This window comes from Nicotiana tomentosiformis, chromosome 2 (genome assembly GCF_000390325.3).
Source record: "Nicotiana tomentosiformis chromosome 2, ASM39032v3, whole genome shotgun sequence".
In the NCBI taxonomy this organism is placed as follows: Eukaryota; Viridiplantae; Streptophyta; class Magnoliopsida; order Solanales; family Solanaceae; genus Nicotiana; species Nicotiana tomentosiformis.
This window is the reverse complement of record NC_090813.1, coordinates 76,258,247-76,273,822: the sequence shown is the minus strand read 5'-3', so window position 1 is coordinate 76,273,822 and position 15,576 is coordinate 76,258,247. Positions and strand designations below refer to the sequence as shown.

At 36.4% G+C, this 15,576-nt stretch overlaps 2 protein-coding genes across 2 annotated transcripts; one reads left to right on the top strand and one right to left on the bottom strand.

Annotated features, from left to right (window-relative positions):
• The first annotated feature begins 582 nt into the window (after positions 1 to 582).
• Positions 583 to 3,190, top strand: LOC104114323 (uncharacterized). The gene is made up of 4 exons (XM_009624740.4): positions 583 to 977; positions 1,516 to 1,683; positions 1,774 to 2,009; positions 2,699 to 3,190. The coding sequence occupies exons 1-4, from the start codon at positions 690 to 692 to the stop codon at positions 2,949 to 2,951; spliced, it is 945 nt and encodes a 314-aa protein (XP_009623035.1). The 5' UTR covers positions 583 to 689; the 3' UTR covers positions 2,952 to 3,190.
• Positions 3,191 to 4,093: 903 nt separating this feature from the next.
• LOC104114322 (wings apart-like protein 2) lies at positions 4,094 to 15,307 on the bottom strand. The gene is made up of 13 exons (XM_009624739.4): positions 14,466 to 15,307; positions 13,470 to 13,569; positions 12,532 to 12,859; positions 11,800 to 11,912; positions 11,185 to 11,313; positions 11,000 to 11,093; positions 10,750 to 10,860; positions 9,094 to 9,695; positions 8,575 to 8,825; positions 6,133 to 6,286; positions 4,912 to 5,009; positions 4,743 to 4,824; positions 4,094 to 4,524 (listed from the first exon to the last, which is right to left on the bottom strand). The coding sequence occupies exons 1-13, from the start codon at positions 15,092 to 15,094 to the stop codon at positions 4,441 to 4,443; spliced, it is 2,775 nt and encodes a 924-aa protein (XP_009623034.1). The 5' UTR covers positions 15,095 to 15,307; the 3' UTR covers positions 4,094 to 4,440.
• Positions 15,308 to 15,576: the final 269 nt, after the last annotated feature.

Below are 15,576 nucleotides of genomic sequence, written 5' to 3'. Positions count from 1 at the left end.
TATGATGCATAATTAGTAGTTTAGTACTATTATGATATGAGAGTGTAACACATTCTTTAGGCTTACCGTGTATATAAAAGCTTGTTTGGATGATTATTAACCATTGTATTGTATCGTATTGTTACTTTAAATATAATATTTGGTTTGATTGTTACTTAAATATAATTTTATTGTATCATTAAATTCGTTGTTACGTAACGACGGAAATGTCACTTTATAGAACGATCAATTTGGTGTGGTCGCTTCGTTACCTTATTTTTTTCTCTCATCTTGTCCTTTTTTATTATTAAATAATATTATTTTATCCTTTAACCTACCTTTTTATATAATAATATTATCTCGTACCTTATTTTTTCTATATAATAGTGCAAGTTTATTTTTCATATTGTGGGTGCATGACATCATAAAACGACAGCAATCAATACAATATACTCAAAGATTATATATATCAAAATAATACAGTACAATACAATACAATACAATATATTATACATTGTGAAACATATATAACTAGCCATCCAAACAAGGTGTAACTTAAACTTTAGAAAACAGTGACTTACTTTGACCTTCACATGAATTCGTGAAGTATAAAAATCCCATACGTATTTCATCATTTCACTCAACTCCCAAGGGGAAAAACTCAAACAGAAAGTGAGAAAGAGGAAAAGAGAAATTCAACAGTCAGAAAGATGGAACAAATAGAGCATAAATATGTTGAAGTGAACGGGCTAAAGCTTCATGTAGCTGAAATTGGAAGTGGGAATTCCCCAGTTGTGTTGTTCTTGCATGGATTTCCCGAAATATGGTATACTTGGAGGTTCCAAATGATAGCTGTGGCCAAAGCTGGTTACAGAGCTATTGCACCCGATTTCAGAGGATACGGGTTGTCGGATCAGCCACCCGAACCCGAGAAAACCACCTTTCTTGATTTTGCCAATGACACCCTTGCACTTCTTGATGCTCTTGGCATCTCTAAGGTATATTCATCTTCTTAAATTGAGGAAAAAGTGTTCTTTTTTTTTTTGGGGTTGGAATTTGGACTAGTGTTGTAGCCTGAAAAGAATAAAGTGGTTTGACCCAAGCTGTAAACGAAATATAAGGGATCCACAAAACGGTTCACTAAGTTAATGCTATGCACGGGATCCGGGAAGGGCCGGATACGAGTGTCTATTGTACGCAGCCTTACAGTGCATTTATGTAAGAGACTGTTTCCACGGCTCGAACCCGTGACACCCGGGACCTGCTGGTAACATGACATCAACTTTAGCTCTTACTTCTTAGATAAGACAAAAGTAGTAGTGCAAAATGACAACTCTGCTATGAAACTTGCATCAAAGACACAGCAAGTGATCCCTTTTACTTGGACATAATAGTGTTGGAGGTGTTAGAATCTAATGAAGATTCAATACATTATCTTAAGATTGTACAGAACTAGTCATAGTCAAGTTCTGGTATTCTGTCTCTCTATTGGTATAATTGTGTTTTTCTCATCTCTGTGTTTGCTCAATAATGTAGGCTTTTCTCATTGGTAAAGACTTTGGATCTATTGTCATTTCCCGTTTTGTCAATCTCTATGAGGAGAGAGTCTCTGGATTTATTGTTATGGGAGTGCCATTTTGGCCCCCACACCCTCTCAAGTTTAAAGAAGACCTCCCTGAAGGCTTCTATATTTCAAGATGGGGGGTACGTTTTTTACCATCTCTAATTTAATTTGCTTTCCTCATGATATATAGTTCTCTAATTCAAGCTTAGAGATATCTTAATTCTTTCCAGGAGCCTGGGAGAGCTGAGGCTGATTTTGGTCGCCTCGATGCTAAAACAGTAGTGAGGAATGTATACATTCTTTTCTCCAGAAGTCAAGTACCAATAGCAAATGAAAATCAGGAAATCATGGACATTGTGCAACCTTCAACCCCTCTACCCCCTTGGTTTTCTGAGGAAGACTTGGCTGCATATGGAGCTTTGTATGAGAATTCTGGATTCAGAACTGCATTGCAGGTTCCCTATAGGTATCACAAACATCTACATTTTTTATTACTGGAAAGTCTACTTTCACTTCTCTCACACACATACATCAAACCAACAATCGTTATAGTCATTCATGGCCTTGGTCGGGAGAGGCAGGCTTTTTTCTTATAACTGAAAAATCCCCAAGAGCCAATGGTGCACGGTTAGAACTTGGTTCATAATGGGCCTGCCCCTCTACAAGGGGAGGCTGACTTAGGAAATAATAAAGTACTACAAGCAAGTTCTAAGAGTTTTGTTCAAGTGGTAAGCACCCTCCACATCCATACTCGGGTTATGGCTTCTAATCATCAAGGGAGCAAAAGTGGCAGAGCTCCTAGGGAGGGGTAAAAAGAAAAAAAACAAGAAATCGATAAATCAAATGAAAGACCTTTAACACATTTGGGGAATCTTTGTAGCTGAGTTGGTTGGCTACATAAACTTTCACCTTGTCAGTGAGGGGTTCGATTTAAAACCTATAATCCTTCCCTCATTTCCCCTTCCCTTACCATTATATATAATTTTTTTTACAAAAAAAAAAAAAAAAAAAAAAAAAAAAGAGTTAGCATGTACCTGGACTGTTAAATGTACCTTGTGATGCCAAGGTGTGTGCAAGTTGACAAAGAAAAAGTAACCTGATATATTATTTTACTCGTTTTTATTTTGGTTGTTTATGAATTTCATGATGCAATAGGTCACTGCATGAACAAATAGATGTTACAGATCCAACAGTTCATGTTCCTGCGCTGTTTATTGAGGGGAAGAAGGATTATGTCCTCAAATTTCCAGGTATTGAAGACTACATTAGTGGAGAACTTAAAACTTTAGTTCCTAATCTGGAGACGGCCTCTTTGCCAGAAGGAAACCATTTTGTTCAAGAACAACTACCTGACGAGGTTAATCAAGTCGTGCTCAACTTCCTTACTAAGAATAGTAAGCCTCAGTAAGGCTTTGTTCGCAAGCACTTTAACACTTTGGTTGTTCTATCTCATATAGCCGACCCCAACTTGCTTGGGATTGAGGCGTTGTTGTTGTTCCCTTTACTTAAAAGTGTTAATCAAGTCCTAGTTGTGATCTACATATAATATTTGCTGCAATTTCTATTAAGCATCTTGAATACGAAACAGTATCTAGTGTAAGTAACTTGTTAAATTGTCGCAATATATAAGTATGTCCAGTATACTCTCCTGGTGAAGCTCAAAATGAATGAATAATGTATAACCTGGATTGGTTGTTCCACCAACGCACATGAGAGTTGTGTGTTGTTTTCTTGTATTCAAAGAAAAAAATCAGATGGTTTTTTATATTAAGACTGGTGCTTCGTGCACGTCAGCGATAATTTGGTATAGAATTGGAATATGAAAGAGGAAAGTACCATGTTATGTAATCCATATTCCATCTTTTTCGTGTTCTGTTATATCACGAAAGTTGAGTGCCCGCCGCTATTATTTTGTAAGAGAAGTGCCAATATAAATTGTCATGTGGAAAGATTACAACATTAAAGGAATTTCATTTCACTGTGAAACCAACATGATAAAGCAGCAAAATTAAGAAATTATTACTGTTTTTTTTCCTTTTCTCCAGAGGCTTGTGCCAAATTCATATTAATCAAATGACTGTTACCCTGCCGCAAATTATACTCGTTAAGATTTCTTAGTAGTTCATGTTATAACCGAGTCCTCGTAAATTAGCACGCAGTCCAATCAATCAAGAAAAAATAACAAAATAAAAGGAGAGAAGAAGAAACAGTGCGGTACTAATAACCCATCTCAACAACTTTTTAGAGAACCCTTTAAAAAAAAATTGAAGAAAAAGCTTCCTAGACAACCAACCAAAAAAAACGTGTTTTCATTGAAAACTTTTTAACAGTGCCAAACACACAACGTTCAAATAGACAAACCACAAGCCAAATTTTTATCAGAAGAATCATATTTTACAAGATAAAATTACAACTTCGAGATGATTTTTTGTGAAATGCTGCTTACTATAAGCTTACCCGTAATAACGATTCTCATCAAGAAATATATGGAAGTCTCCACACTTAACTAATACAACAGGAAAAGATACAGTGAAATAACAAATCACCAGATAGAGAAACCATCACTAGAAAATTACTACAAATTACATTCTGTGTTTCACATTCATAATTGTTCTTCATGTACAAGCATCTCAGCCCTCACAAGTGGTGACAATCGGCTGGAAAATAGAAAAAAAAAATGTCCCCTAAACTTTAGAAAAATCATAGTCAAACAAAAGCCCCCATGACTCACAAAACCAAAGATAGGATTTGCAATGCACCAACAGATGCCAGTCATGTAATAATGAATGCTGCAGAGAAGGGTAGGTAGGATGTACAAAGTCTCATTGGTACCATCTTCTTTCTCATATTGAGGACAAGGTGCAGAAGGAAAAGAAAACGTCGAAGTTCCTTTGCTCTCACCGAACCCTACAAGATTCTATAACTTCAAGCACTGTTGAGTGAGTCTCCGGTGAAATCATGTTCAGCGTCATGTGAAATTCCTGGATAAACAATACAACTAAGATAAGAACTCTATTAACACATACATACAAAATCGGTAGGAAACAATGTTCCACTTTCTTGTGGCAATAAGTTAGATAACTATGTTAGAAGTGGTTAGTTATTTGAAATTGAGTATCCCTGTTTAAAAGTTGGGAAGAATTTTACAATTTTTACTACCATTCTTTATCAACTCAAAGAACTGGACAAGATCACATACCACAAATCTCTCCAGCACAGGCACAAGAATGGACAAATTATGATCTGGTAAATAACCAGCAATTGCCTGTCGTATGCTCTTGCTGATCCAAATAAAGATATTTAAACATAAGAGAGCATTTAAATAAGAGATAACAGATTAAAAACTAATTCCAAAAGACTTAACTAACCTGTCAGTTGAAAGAAAGGCAAGAAGGAGAGCTGAATAAGCTTCTATAATCATTTTTTCAGCTTCTTTCTCTCCCTGTAATACAGCATCTTCATCATCCTGTACAAGACAACCGCATTCAATTTCGTAGCAACATAGTCGAGCAAAAAAAAATCTAGCACTGGTTAGTATATGATAAGGCTAGTTTAACCTTGCTTTCATGCTCAATCAACTGAAAGACTCAATAACCTCCACTATCTTTTAGTACCTTTCTCTCGCCCCCCCTCCCCAATCTTTTAGTTCTCTCTTGCCCCTACCCCACCCCAAGTGGATTTCATATCCCCACAAGTAGCCAAACTCTTAGTCCCATTAGAGCTCACGAAGCCAAAAATCTTGCAATATGATCAGCAAGTTGAATTTGACAATCAAAGCTGGCATCACTAAGCAGATTTAGAAAATGGAGAAATTATTTTTGTGATAAGTTGGAAAACGCAAAATTAATGAACATTCAGTATCCTTATTCAATTCGCAGAATATAGAATTAGAACATACATACAACCTGAAGGGTAGGTTTTTAGAAAGAATATATAGTGTGGATAAGTAACTTAACACTCCAGACATAGAACTAAACTTTTTAACAGCATCCTATTTATTTACCGCCAGGTCAGATGCGCATTTTAGACCTTGAAATAACAATGCAAAAATAATAATGATTTCATTTGTGTTGACCAAATTATACCTAGCTTGAATTATAAAGGAGTAGTTGAGCTACTTAGTAAGAGAGAAAATGAGTTCTTAAAATTAGAAAGAATACATTGTAAACATCCTATTTCATTATCGAAATGGAAATATGTGCAAAGCTTAAGCACACTAGAGCAACTCGGAGACCAAGCTCTCCATTATTTTTTTCCCATGATAACATGTGCACATGTAATACTCTATCCGTACTTTTAAAGGATAAACAAAAAGTTATGTTTCAGCAAACAGGCGTGATTGGTTAGAATTTGATAAAAGCATGCTCATGGAATCATCTTTTGAGTCTGCACTCTAGTTTCACTGCTAGGCGACTGACTTCTCTGTGAATCACATGGAGAATAAACAACTGCACAAAATGAAATAACCCCATAATTCCAGAATCAGAACCAAACAACATAAAAAATAGCTATGCAATACTCCTTTCTCAGTAACAAGCACTCCAGGTATTGCCAGAAAAGAATAAATTTGGATAAAGCAATCTCCCTACCCATTGCAAACTTTTTCCTTCCTCAGCAGCCTCTCCAGCCCCTTGATTTGCCAGAAAGATTGCACATAGCAGAGGGATAACATCTGTCTGGCTCTCCCCCTCAAACAAACCTTCTGATACAGGCAATGAAACACTAGCAGCTGCAAGTCTCGACCTGCCATTAGCAAAAGGCTTGGTTTAAGAAGTGCAAATGTTTTATCAGGTGCTCTATCATCAACAACTGAAATCTGAGACTTGCATGACAACATACCAGTATGTCATTCTAAGAGATCTGGTAAAGCGATATGAGCAAACTACCATTAAATGGCAGAATGTTAAATGATCGAATTAATGAATACAGGGCATTCTTCCATTCTTTTTAAATTTTTCTTTGTATAAGGAATTTCAAAAATTAACGAGGAATTATCACGGAGATGAGAGTTCAGCAAAGACACATGCCTCAATCAGCAGATTATGTTGCGATATGAGCAAACTACCATTAATGGCAGAATGTTAAATGATCGAATCAATGAATACATGGCGTTCTTCCTTTCTTTTTAATTTTTTCTTTGTATAAGGAATTTCAAAAATTAACGAGGAATTATCACGGAGATGAGAGTTCAGCAAAGACACATGTCTCAATCAGCAGATTATGTTGCATGATCTGCTGGGATAGCTAACAGATGAGATACTAGTCATGCTGAGGAAATATCACCTGTTTCTAGATTTCAGTGTCCTTAATAGAACAAAATAGGTTCCATAATATTTAAGCCATTATTACACAAGCTTATAACCAAAAGGAAATTTAAAAGATGTCAGCTGTCTTAAATATATAAGGTGCAATTCTTCATAGGTGCATCTATGTTTGCATAACCACTTAATCAATTAAATTGCACACTATGCTCAAAGATTGTTATCCATATTTTTACAATATTGCATCTCAAAATTCATGTGGAATCATGTACTTAATTTCTAAGCCAAAATGTGCAAGCCTGTATTTAACAATTATACCAGATAAACGTCCACTGCTATAATCTCAACAAACGTATATTATATACGAAAACTGAAAGGCATGAACTAAAGAAACTAAGTTAGATCAAAGGTAAAGTTAAGTTATGCCGAAAGGCGTGAGATAGGGAATAAAGTTACACCAGGTACACAGTTGTAAAGTTAAGCATTGAGATATTCTTTCAATTACTTAATACTGAGCTACTCAACGTTAAGAAGAGAAGGATATTAAGGCCAAACCCATTATTAATCCCACTTACCAAGAGAATATATCTACCCACTATGTAGTAGGCTCAACAACCCCAGACACCTACCACTAAGTACCGCTTGGATTAGAAAACGGTTAATTTTCATTAGGTTCTTTTTTTTTTTTGAAAAACAATGTTTGTATACATCTAGTATTTCGTTTTTGTGTTGGAAAAACTTTATATGGAGAAAAACATTGTTTCCCCGAAAAGAAAACAGCAGCTTTTCCACACACAAAAAAAAAGGAAAATTGTTTGTTTTAGAGTGTTGATCCCATAATAATTGTTTCTACACAGCCTCTACACACTGATAAAAAGTGGACATACTTTAAATTAACCATACAAATCCATGTTCCTATTACACTGTCTCCTCACACCATTAAATATTTTTTATAATGGCATCAACAATATAAAGTGGGAGTAGGAACCACTTTTATATGAAAAGAAGTTTAAAACCCAAAGACCTGATTTAGACTCTAGTATAGGGTCCAGTAATATTTATATGCAGCAAGATTTACCACAAGATCTCCACTCAATAGGAAACAGTTAAAACTGGGACGCACAGATTACCTGTTACGTGGAATATTCCTAGTAATTTTCTAAGAGATGGAAACCATTTTTCCTTCAGAAGGACAGTATATTCAGACCTTCTAAAACTATTGTTATATACATTCAGCCGGGAAATTGAGATCAACGAGATTTTCTGCATACTAGGAAAGAGGAACACCCTGTTAGCAGCTTTTCTGACTAATAGAATCGTGCGCTTTCTAATTTTAAGGAATTTGTGAAATATTACACCTAAAATTTTGATAATCCACATAACAAGAAAAAAACAGTCGCCCAGAATTTAATGATCCACATCACGAGAAGAATTCTATCAGGGATGTACCAAATAAGTAAAGATATGCAAGCATCAATATTCAAGAACAAACTACAAACAACTGCAAAGATGGCAGCCAATTTCTCAATGTTCAATAAATGCATGGAGAGCCACCCAAAATACAGTGATGAGTAAACAAATAGCCGCAAAAGCTGATTATGTAAAGCCTACAGGGCTAGCTCCCTGGGCGGGTTTTTGTTATATTGTAATGGAGCTAACATTGATCCTTCTTGTAACTTTGCATCTTCTTGATGCTTGCAATGAAGCAACTTATTTCATCAAAAATACAGGGTTAACAACTTAAAGCACAAATCAAAAGAAAATATTTACCTGTTGCAGCCATTCTTCTCCACCAAATTGACAAGCAAACCCAAAATAGCAACCAGAAAATCTAGCTCTTGATCATTGAGATGACCTTCACTATCAGATAGCACACCTGATTTTGGTGACCCATTAGAATCCATATGCAAGCTGAAGGACGGGAAATGGCTGGCAATCAAAGCAGACAAAGCTTCCAGCCCACCACTGGCAGCAATTTGCTGACAGCCCATAGGGTTGTCATTTGTCAAGTTCATCAGAACCTGTCATTAAAAGACTCGCATATGTCAAGAAATTGTGCAAGTTTGAGTATATTAAAGCAATCCTGAAAACAAAATGAAGAACAATTAAAGACTCCAAGGTTCTCCAACAAACATTTGACCTGTAGAGTGATAAATCATTCCAACATAAAGTAACGTGTCTTCATAATTAACATATGAAAGAACCATACTGAATGGAGGAAAAAGGAAAGACCTTCCTTGCTTCAAAATAGCATACATAAATTTCTAACATTGAAGTGAAGCAAATTACTTTTACAGATGTGAGAAGGCAATCTGCCAGAAGGGTCGACATTTCCTCATCTGTAGAAGAACAAGAGGCCTGATCAGATTGATTGTTCTCCTTGCTACTTGACTCTTGTTTGTTCTCCTGGCTACTTGACTCTGGCTGGCTTAGCACAGTGAGAGATTGGTATTCATCATCGCGTCCAAGAAACGATGTCTGACTACTTCGAGCTTGAAGCGCCTTTGGCTTAGACAGTAAATCCCATCGTGAAGGTTCAAACTCATCATCAAATGCAAAAGGATCTTGACTCTCTTCCATAAGCTCAAGTCTCTTCTCTCCATTACTTCTTTGACTATCACCAATCGAAAAACTCACTCTTGATGAATTCTTCTTGACCCCAAAACTGAAGTCCCCAGAGGTTCCACTACATGACCCAGTCTTGGAAGATTCAATCCTCAATTTAAGCTGCCAAGAATCACTGGTGGAAGTACTAGCAGACTCTAAATTGGACGTGGATGAACCAATTTGATCGGTGTGAATTTCACTACTTAAGTTCTTCTGAGAACAGGAACCTTCACTTGTATAGCACGTCGTAGAAGAATCAATGCACAAAATCTGACAATTTCCATCTACAAGTTCAAAAGCGAAATTATTCAACATCTGAAGCTAATTATAGTTTCATTGACTAACAAAGAAATCAGAGAGGAATTGTCTGTTTGATTGATAGCTCTTCCAACAAGTCTAGACTTCAAATTGGACTTTGCTTATATTTTACCCAACGAAAGACTTTTATGGGACCCCTTCATTCTGAAGAGAAAACTTTCCTGGCCATGCAGCACAGGGCCACTCACTATTTAATCAAGCTATTCCTCGCCAAAAATGCCAAACTCTAGCACTAAATTGCTATTTGAAAGTTGACAAATTCAAAAGTTAAAAAGCTGTGTTGAATTGATATGCTTACTGTTAGCATTTCAGCGCTTTCTGTGAACAGTATGGGAGGTCATATTTCATGTTTGGCATTAAGAAATATTGGGGACAAACAAGAAATACCAAAGCTGCCCTACTTCAATATCTTTTTCCGGTATCCTCCAGATAAACTTCAATTGCCTTTCACTGTGGAGACATCTCGAATAAAGGCGCATCTTTAAACTATCAAAAATCCAATTAAGAATAACAAAACAAGCACCACAAAGTGAGCCATCAAACCACAAACCCTAACAAACTCCTATTTTAGTAATCTCTTGCATTATAATTTAACACACCACATACATGGGTGAGAATCCAGAGAAAGAGGAGATGATATTTCTGTGTTACTAGAACTTTGGGCTTCTGAGAGCAGCACCTATGACCTTCTTCTTGACCATGTGTGCTACAATCAGCACAAGTGATCCACATGCAATGCTATATCAATATTAAAACAAGTTTATCCAGGGAAAAGTGGAATTCCATTAAACCATATCCTCCCCCCCCCCCCCCCCCCACAAAAAAAAAAAAAAAAAAACAGAATCTTACCTCCTCAAATTCTTTTACGGATAAAAAAAGAAAAAGAAACTGCCTTGTTATTGTCAAGTAGTTTCAACTTCTTACCCCGTCTTTAAACAGAGGAAGAAGATGATACCATCAATGTGCAGTCTAGGCACACTCCAATGCCCTTTTGCCAGAAAGAAAAGAATAACAGCTTACCTTTCTTGTCTGATAGTGAACGTAATTCTGAAGCATGAGCAGTTCCAGCTGAAAGGTTACAGACTTTTCCATAGTTAGAACTGTCCAAAGAAGTTCTATGCAGGAAAGCACCTAATTTCAAAACAAGTTAACAGTCAGGAAGCATCATAAAGCCAAGGGACAAAAGAAAAAATAGCAAATGGACTAAAGGAAAACGAAAAACATAAGAGGCAATAATTTTTTTATATGAAAATATAAGAGGCAATAGTACCTGAGAGAATCTTGATCACGCTTAAGATTAGCTTTGTGAAAGACCTTGGGGAGTTCAGACCATCTAATTTTCCTTTCATTTGAAGCAAGTGATTCTGAAACAGAACCGATACAGAACTGAACATCCAAGACTTCAAGGATTCTGAAAGGAAGTCTACTAAAAAGTAAAGTTGGAATTGAAATTACCTGATTGTCCATACTAAGAAAGGTCGCGTTTTCCATGATTTTCAAACATTTTAAAAGTAGCACCAGACTTTCTAGGGCAGCATAATCTTTAGAATCTGACAAGGACTGCAAGCTTAGCTCTGACCATCCCTGCAGAGAAAGTATTGTCATGGCAGCTGCTTCACATAGTTGACATATCAAAAAAAGAAAACAATCCTGTTAAGCATAAAACTCACTGTCCATTGTCACCTAAATCTAACAGCAAGCATCAAAACATCTTTCTATACATCCACTTATTGATAACAACAATGAGTAAAGAAGAATAACTCAAATAACATCAAAGTCCTACACAGATTGCACACATACACCAAAGATCTAGATAAATACCAAAATCCATATAAATTTTCTATCACATGTGCATATGTTCATGCTATAACTGGATAAAAGCAAAGGGTAGGAAGGGGGTGATAGGGGAATAGAAGTCATCATGTTCTTCCAATCCAACATGGTCATGTCAGCGCTAACTCAGAGCTTAACTACAAGAGGAATACAGAGCACGTTGTTGGCTCTCATATGTCACAAATTTATGAGACACGTCTCTGGTAACAACACAGAAAATAACACACAGGCTCACACCTCCAAAACAGAATGACAACTCCTTGCCACCTCAAAGACCGCATCAAGTCCTCCAAGCTCTCTCAGCTTTTCTTTGAAGTTGCCCCCACTTCTCCGCACAGTGCCAGAAGTATCTGAGTGAATTTTGACAGAAATAGGAAAATGAAAATTATGTTATACGATGCGGAAAATGGATGAAATACAGATCAATCACTGTCAAGTTAGCCCGAGTATCCATATGATTCTTCAAAATGATGCAATTGTAAGCCACACTAAAGGTAAGACTGGCAAAAAACATGGGTCTGATCACTAAAAAATTCTAGAACGTCATATGATAGAATTTCCAGATATAGAAAAAGAGTCAGATCTCAAGTTTTGAAAACACAAACATCTAAAAGCAACATCAACTAATTAAGACAAATGCAGATTAAAAAAAGTTACTAGGAAAGCATATTATAAGCCGTAAACATATATAAAAGCAAAGCACAGAACTACTTAGCTCTTCTACTTTCTGTCTTTTTACCTCTTAGTAGGAGACACAGGTAGCAACCAAAATGCAATCTCACAAAGTTAAGGAAACACAAGATACCCAGATTAACTTTCGATGCTTATAGCAAAATAGCAACCAACCCACCCATCCTAAAGGACAAATATATATTAAATAGCCTTGACATTTACTGCGCAGAAAGAAGAAAAGACAGATCGAACAAAGTAATAATATCCCTTAAAGGACCAATTAAGTGCCAACCAAACCTTCAATGGAGATAGTAGACAAGCAAGCTTTTGCCATTGTCAGTAGACTAATCCATTTTGGGTTTAACTCTGGTCTGTCATGTCCATCATTTGGCTTTATTTCCTTGCAAGAAACAAGAACTTCCTGCACCTTGCAGATTATTGAAGAGGAAGTAGAATCTAGCCCTTTTACACAATCTTGAGAAACATCAGCATCTAAGCGCATTGCTAAAAGCTTGCTCCCAATAGTTGGAGCCTTTGCTATCGGAGCAGGAGCGCCAACCGGTTTTAACAATTTTATAAGAAAGCGAATGCAGCTGGGTGAATCAAGAAGACGGTCGTCTCCTCCCTGGAAAAAATTTGGAAGATCAAAAACAGAAGGAAGGGAGAAGTTCTCAGATAACTTATATGGATGATAATACAATAAAATGAGCATGTATTAAACTATTAATAAAAAATTGCAAATATAAACAATATCTGTAACTGAATAATTTACCAAAGAGTAATTTTAGCATACAGATACAACTTATAAGGAATGTTAACTTTTAGGGAGAAACTTTAAAACAGTCAGAACATAATATATTGATGAAGGGGCATCCACAGTATGCTTATTTGTAAATTGTTATCCACCAAAAGAGAGAAAGGAAAGAAATACTGATGCCTTGAAATCAATTGAGAAGAGATTATTTCCAATCATACATTATGCCAAAGTTACTCATCAACTAGGCAGCTAACAGACAGAATAAGGACTTCAAAAGTACCAATACATAATTGTCCAATTTTTCAAGTTTAATGAGTCAGTACATGCCTGTGCCCTTCCTTAATTGGGTTGTCTCACCCTGTTCCAACTAGAGTGGAGAAAAAACCTTTTCCTATTTGACAAATCATGAAGAATATGCAAGAACCTAGTTCTTCTGTCCAAATAAAAGGGCTATACCGCTAGAGACGAAGAAACTTACATCACTGGTCAAAATGTAGAATAGAGCTGCTGCGGCAAGGTTGCTAGGGGAGTCATCAAAGCTGAGTCCCAAAACAGCATCAATAATTGTTTTTGCCATCCTGACATCAAAAACTTGGCAGTTATACCAATGGGCAAAAAGGGATAAATATCAATAATCAGACCACTAAATTCAAGGAAAATGCTACATGTTTAGGATCTAAGCTGATAGATCATATACATCTTCAATAAGAGTCATAGTAATTGTGATTATCAGAAATCTAGACCTGAGGAATGTCTAATTATTTCAAAATAGAAGTCATCCCCACATGAGTTACCAATGACTACCATTAGGATCTAAGGTATTATTTATCTCATCTATTATTCTTCACGTACTTCCAGTCTTGAAAATTTACATACTAGAATATCGAATCAAATGGAAAACGCATTCTAAAGGTGAACCATATTTCCAAAGAATAAGATAAAGAAGCCTCCTTGAAGGATCCATCAACATGTAGCCCTAGCAATTACTGAGAAAAAAATTCATATGTAACACTATCACACTAGGACCATTCAGCCAATTATAAATGGAAAAGCTTCATCAGTGAACCCAAGCTCATTATTAGTTTTGGAGTTAGGAATGATGTGATAGCAGAGGTCAAAACATTAAACTGGAAGATAATTGAGCCTTGCTCAATACATCTGGAAAAACTGAAATATTCCTCTACCAAGCATCCCCTGCTTTAGTACCATCCCTATTTTTTTCCAAACTCAAACAATTTGTACAAAACTTGAAGATAATTTGTACAATTTTTTTGTACGTCAGCTATCAAAATTCTCTCTATCTGGGAATGTTTATATATTTATCTCCTATAATTGTATACACAAATTACCATTAACAAACACTGTGATAACTGAGTTATTCAAGAAAGACAAGATTTATGTCTATCAAAGAAATCAATCAAGATTCATACTAATCTAAATTCTAAACTGTGTTTAAAAGCCAAATTTCTTATACCCGTGAGCGCGTAACAGGCGACGCTGCTGAGCTGTTCCACATATAGAAAGCAATGACAATAAACTGGCCCTTCTGATCCTCACAGGCTGCCCTTTCCTTAAACCATCCAAAGCGAAATTCACCTCATCCATATGTTCCATCATCTCACCACACTCTTGTGTCTCCATTAATGTCGCTGTGGGGCCCAGCGATGGCAATCCCAGCTCCTTAGATTTCACCTTCTTCTTCTTCTTCTGTAAAATCCCATTTTCCTTACCCTTCAACTTCTTCGGTTCTAGTAAACCCCCATCAAATTTCCCCAAACTACCATTCTGCCCCAATTCGTCGGATTCTTGAGATGAATTCAAACTATAAGGCTCCCAATCAAACACCTTTTTTACCTTCTTGGGATTCCAAAAATCCTCATCCCTATCTTCCTTTCTTGAGGGCAAAATCGTCAATTCCTGAGATGAGCCGGCGGCATCATATGCGTATGGATCTGAATTATTCAAGTGAACCGAGTCTTGAGATGGAAACCCAAAACTGTAAATATCTTGAGAACCTTCTTCTGAAACATCACCGTTTAAGCCTGAATCAGAGTAGTTCCGGGACATGCTTCTACTCCGCCGGCCGTACTTTCTAACGATCATTTTCCGAACAGAGAAATCAATTCAAAAATGCCTATAACTGGATCAACTGAAGAGCAAAAGAATTGAGGTATTTTTGTAATTAAAATCGAAAATTTGGGGTAATTTGGAAGGAGTATTAGGGTTTATAGAAAGTTTTCTTGTGAGCTTCGTTTTGGGTTTGGTATGATTTGAAAAAACGAAGATCAGGACCTCGATGCGTGTGAGAGAGAAATTGGATATTTTTAGACAATTTATTTGTTGATTAAAATAGATGCGTTAATTTTGAAGTAGGTTTATTTACGAAAAGGACCAAGTTGTGGGAGCAGGGTTTACAAAGAAACGAAGGATCTGAGCCGTTGGTTTTGAATTCTGAACGTTAGATTTTATGAACGTTGGTTCGAATATTTTGTGATAGAGGGTAGTTAGGTAATTTGAAGAAACTTGGAAGACGTGTCCCGTGGGGACCGTTGAATTTATTCGTATTACTTCAACTTGCCGTTAAT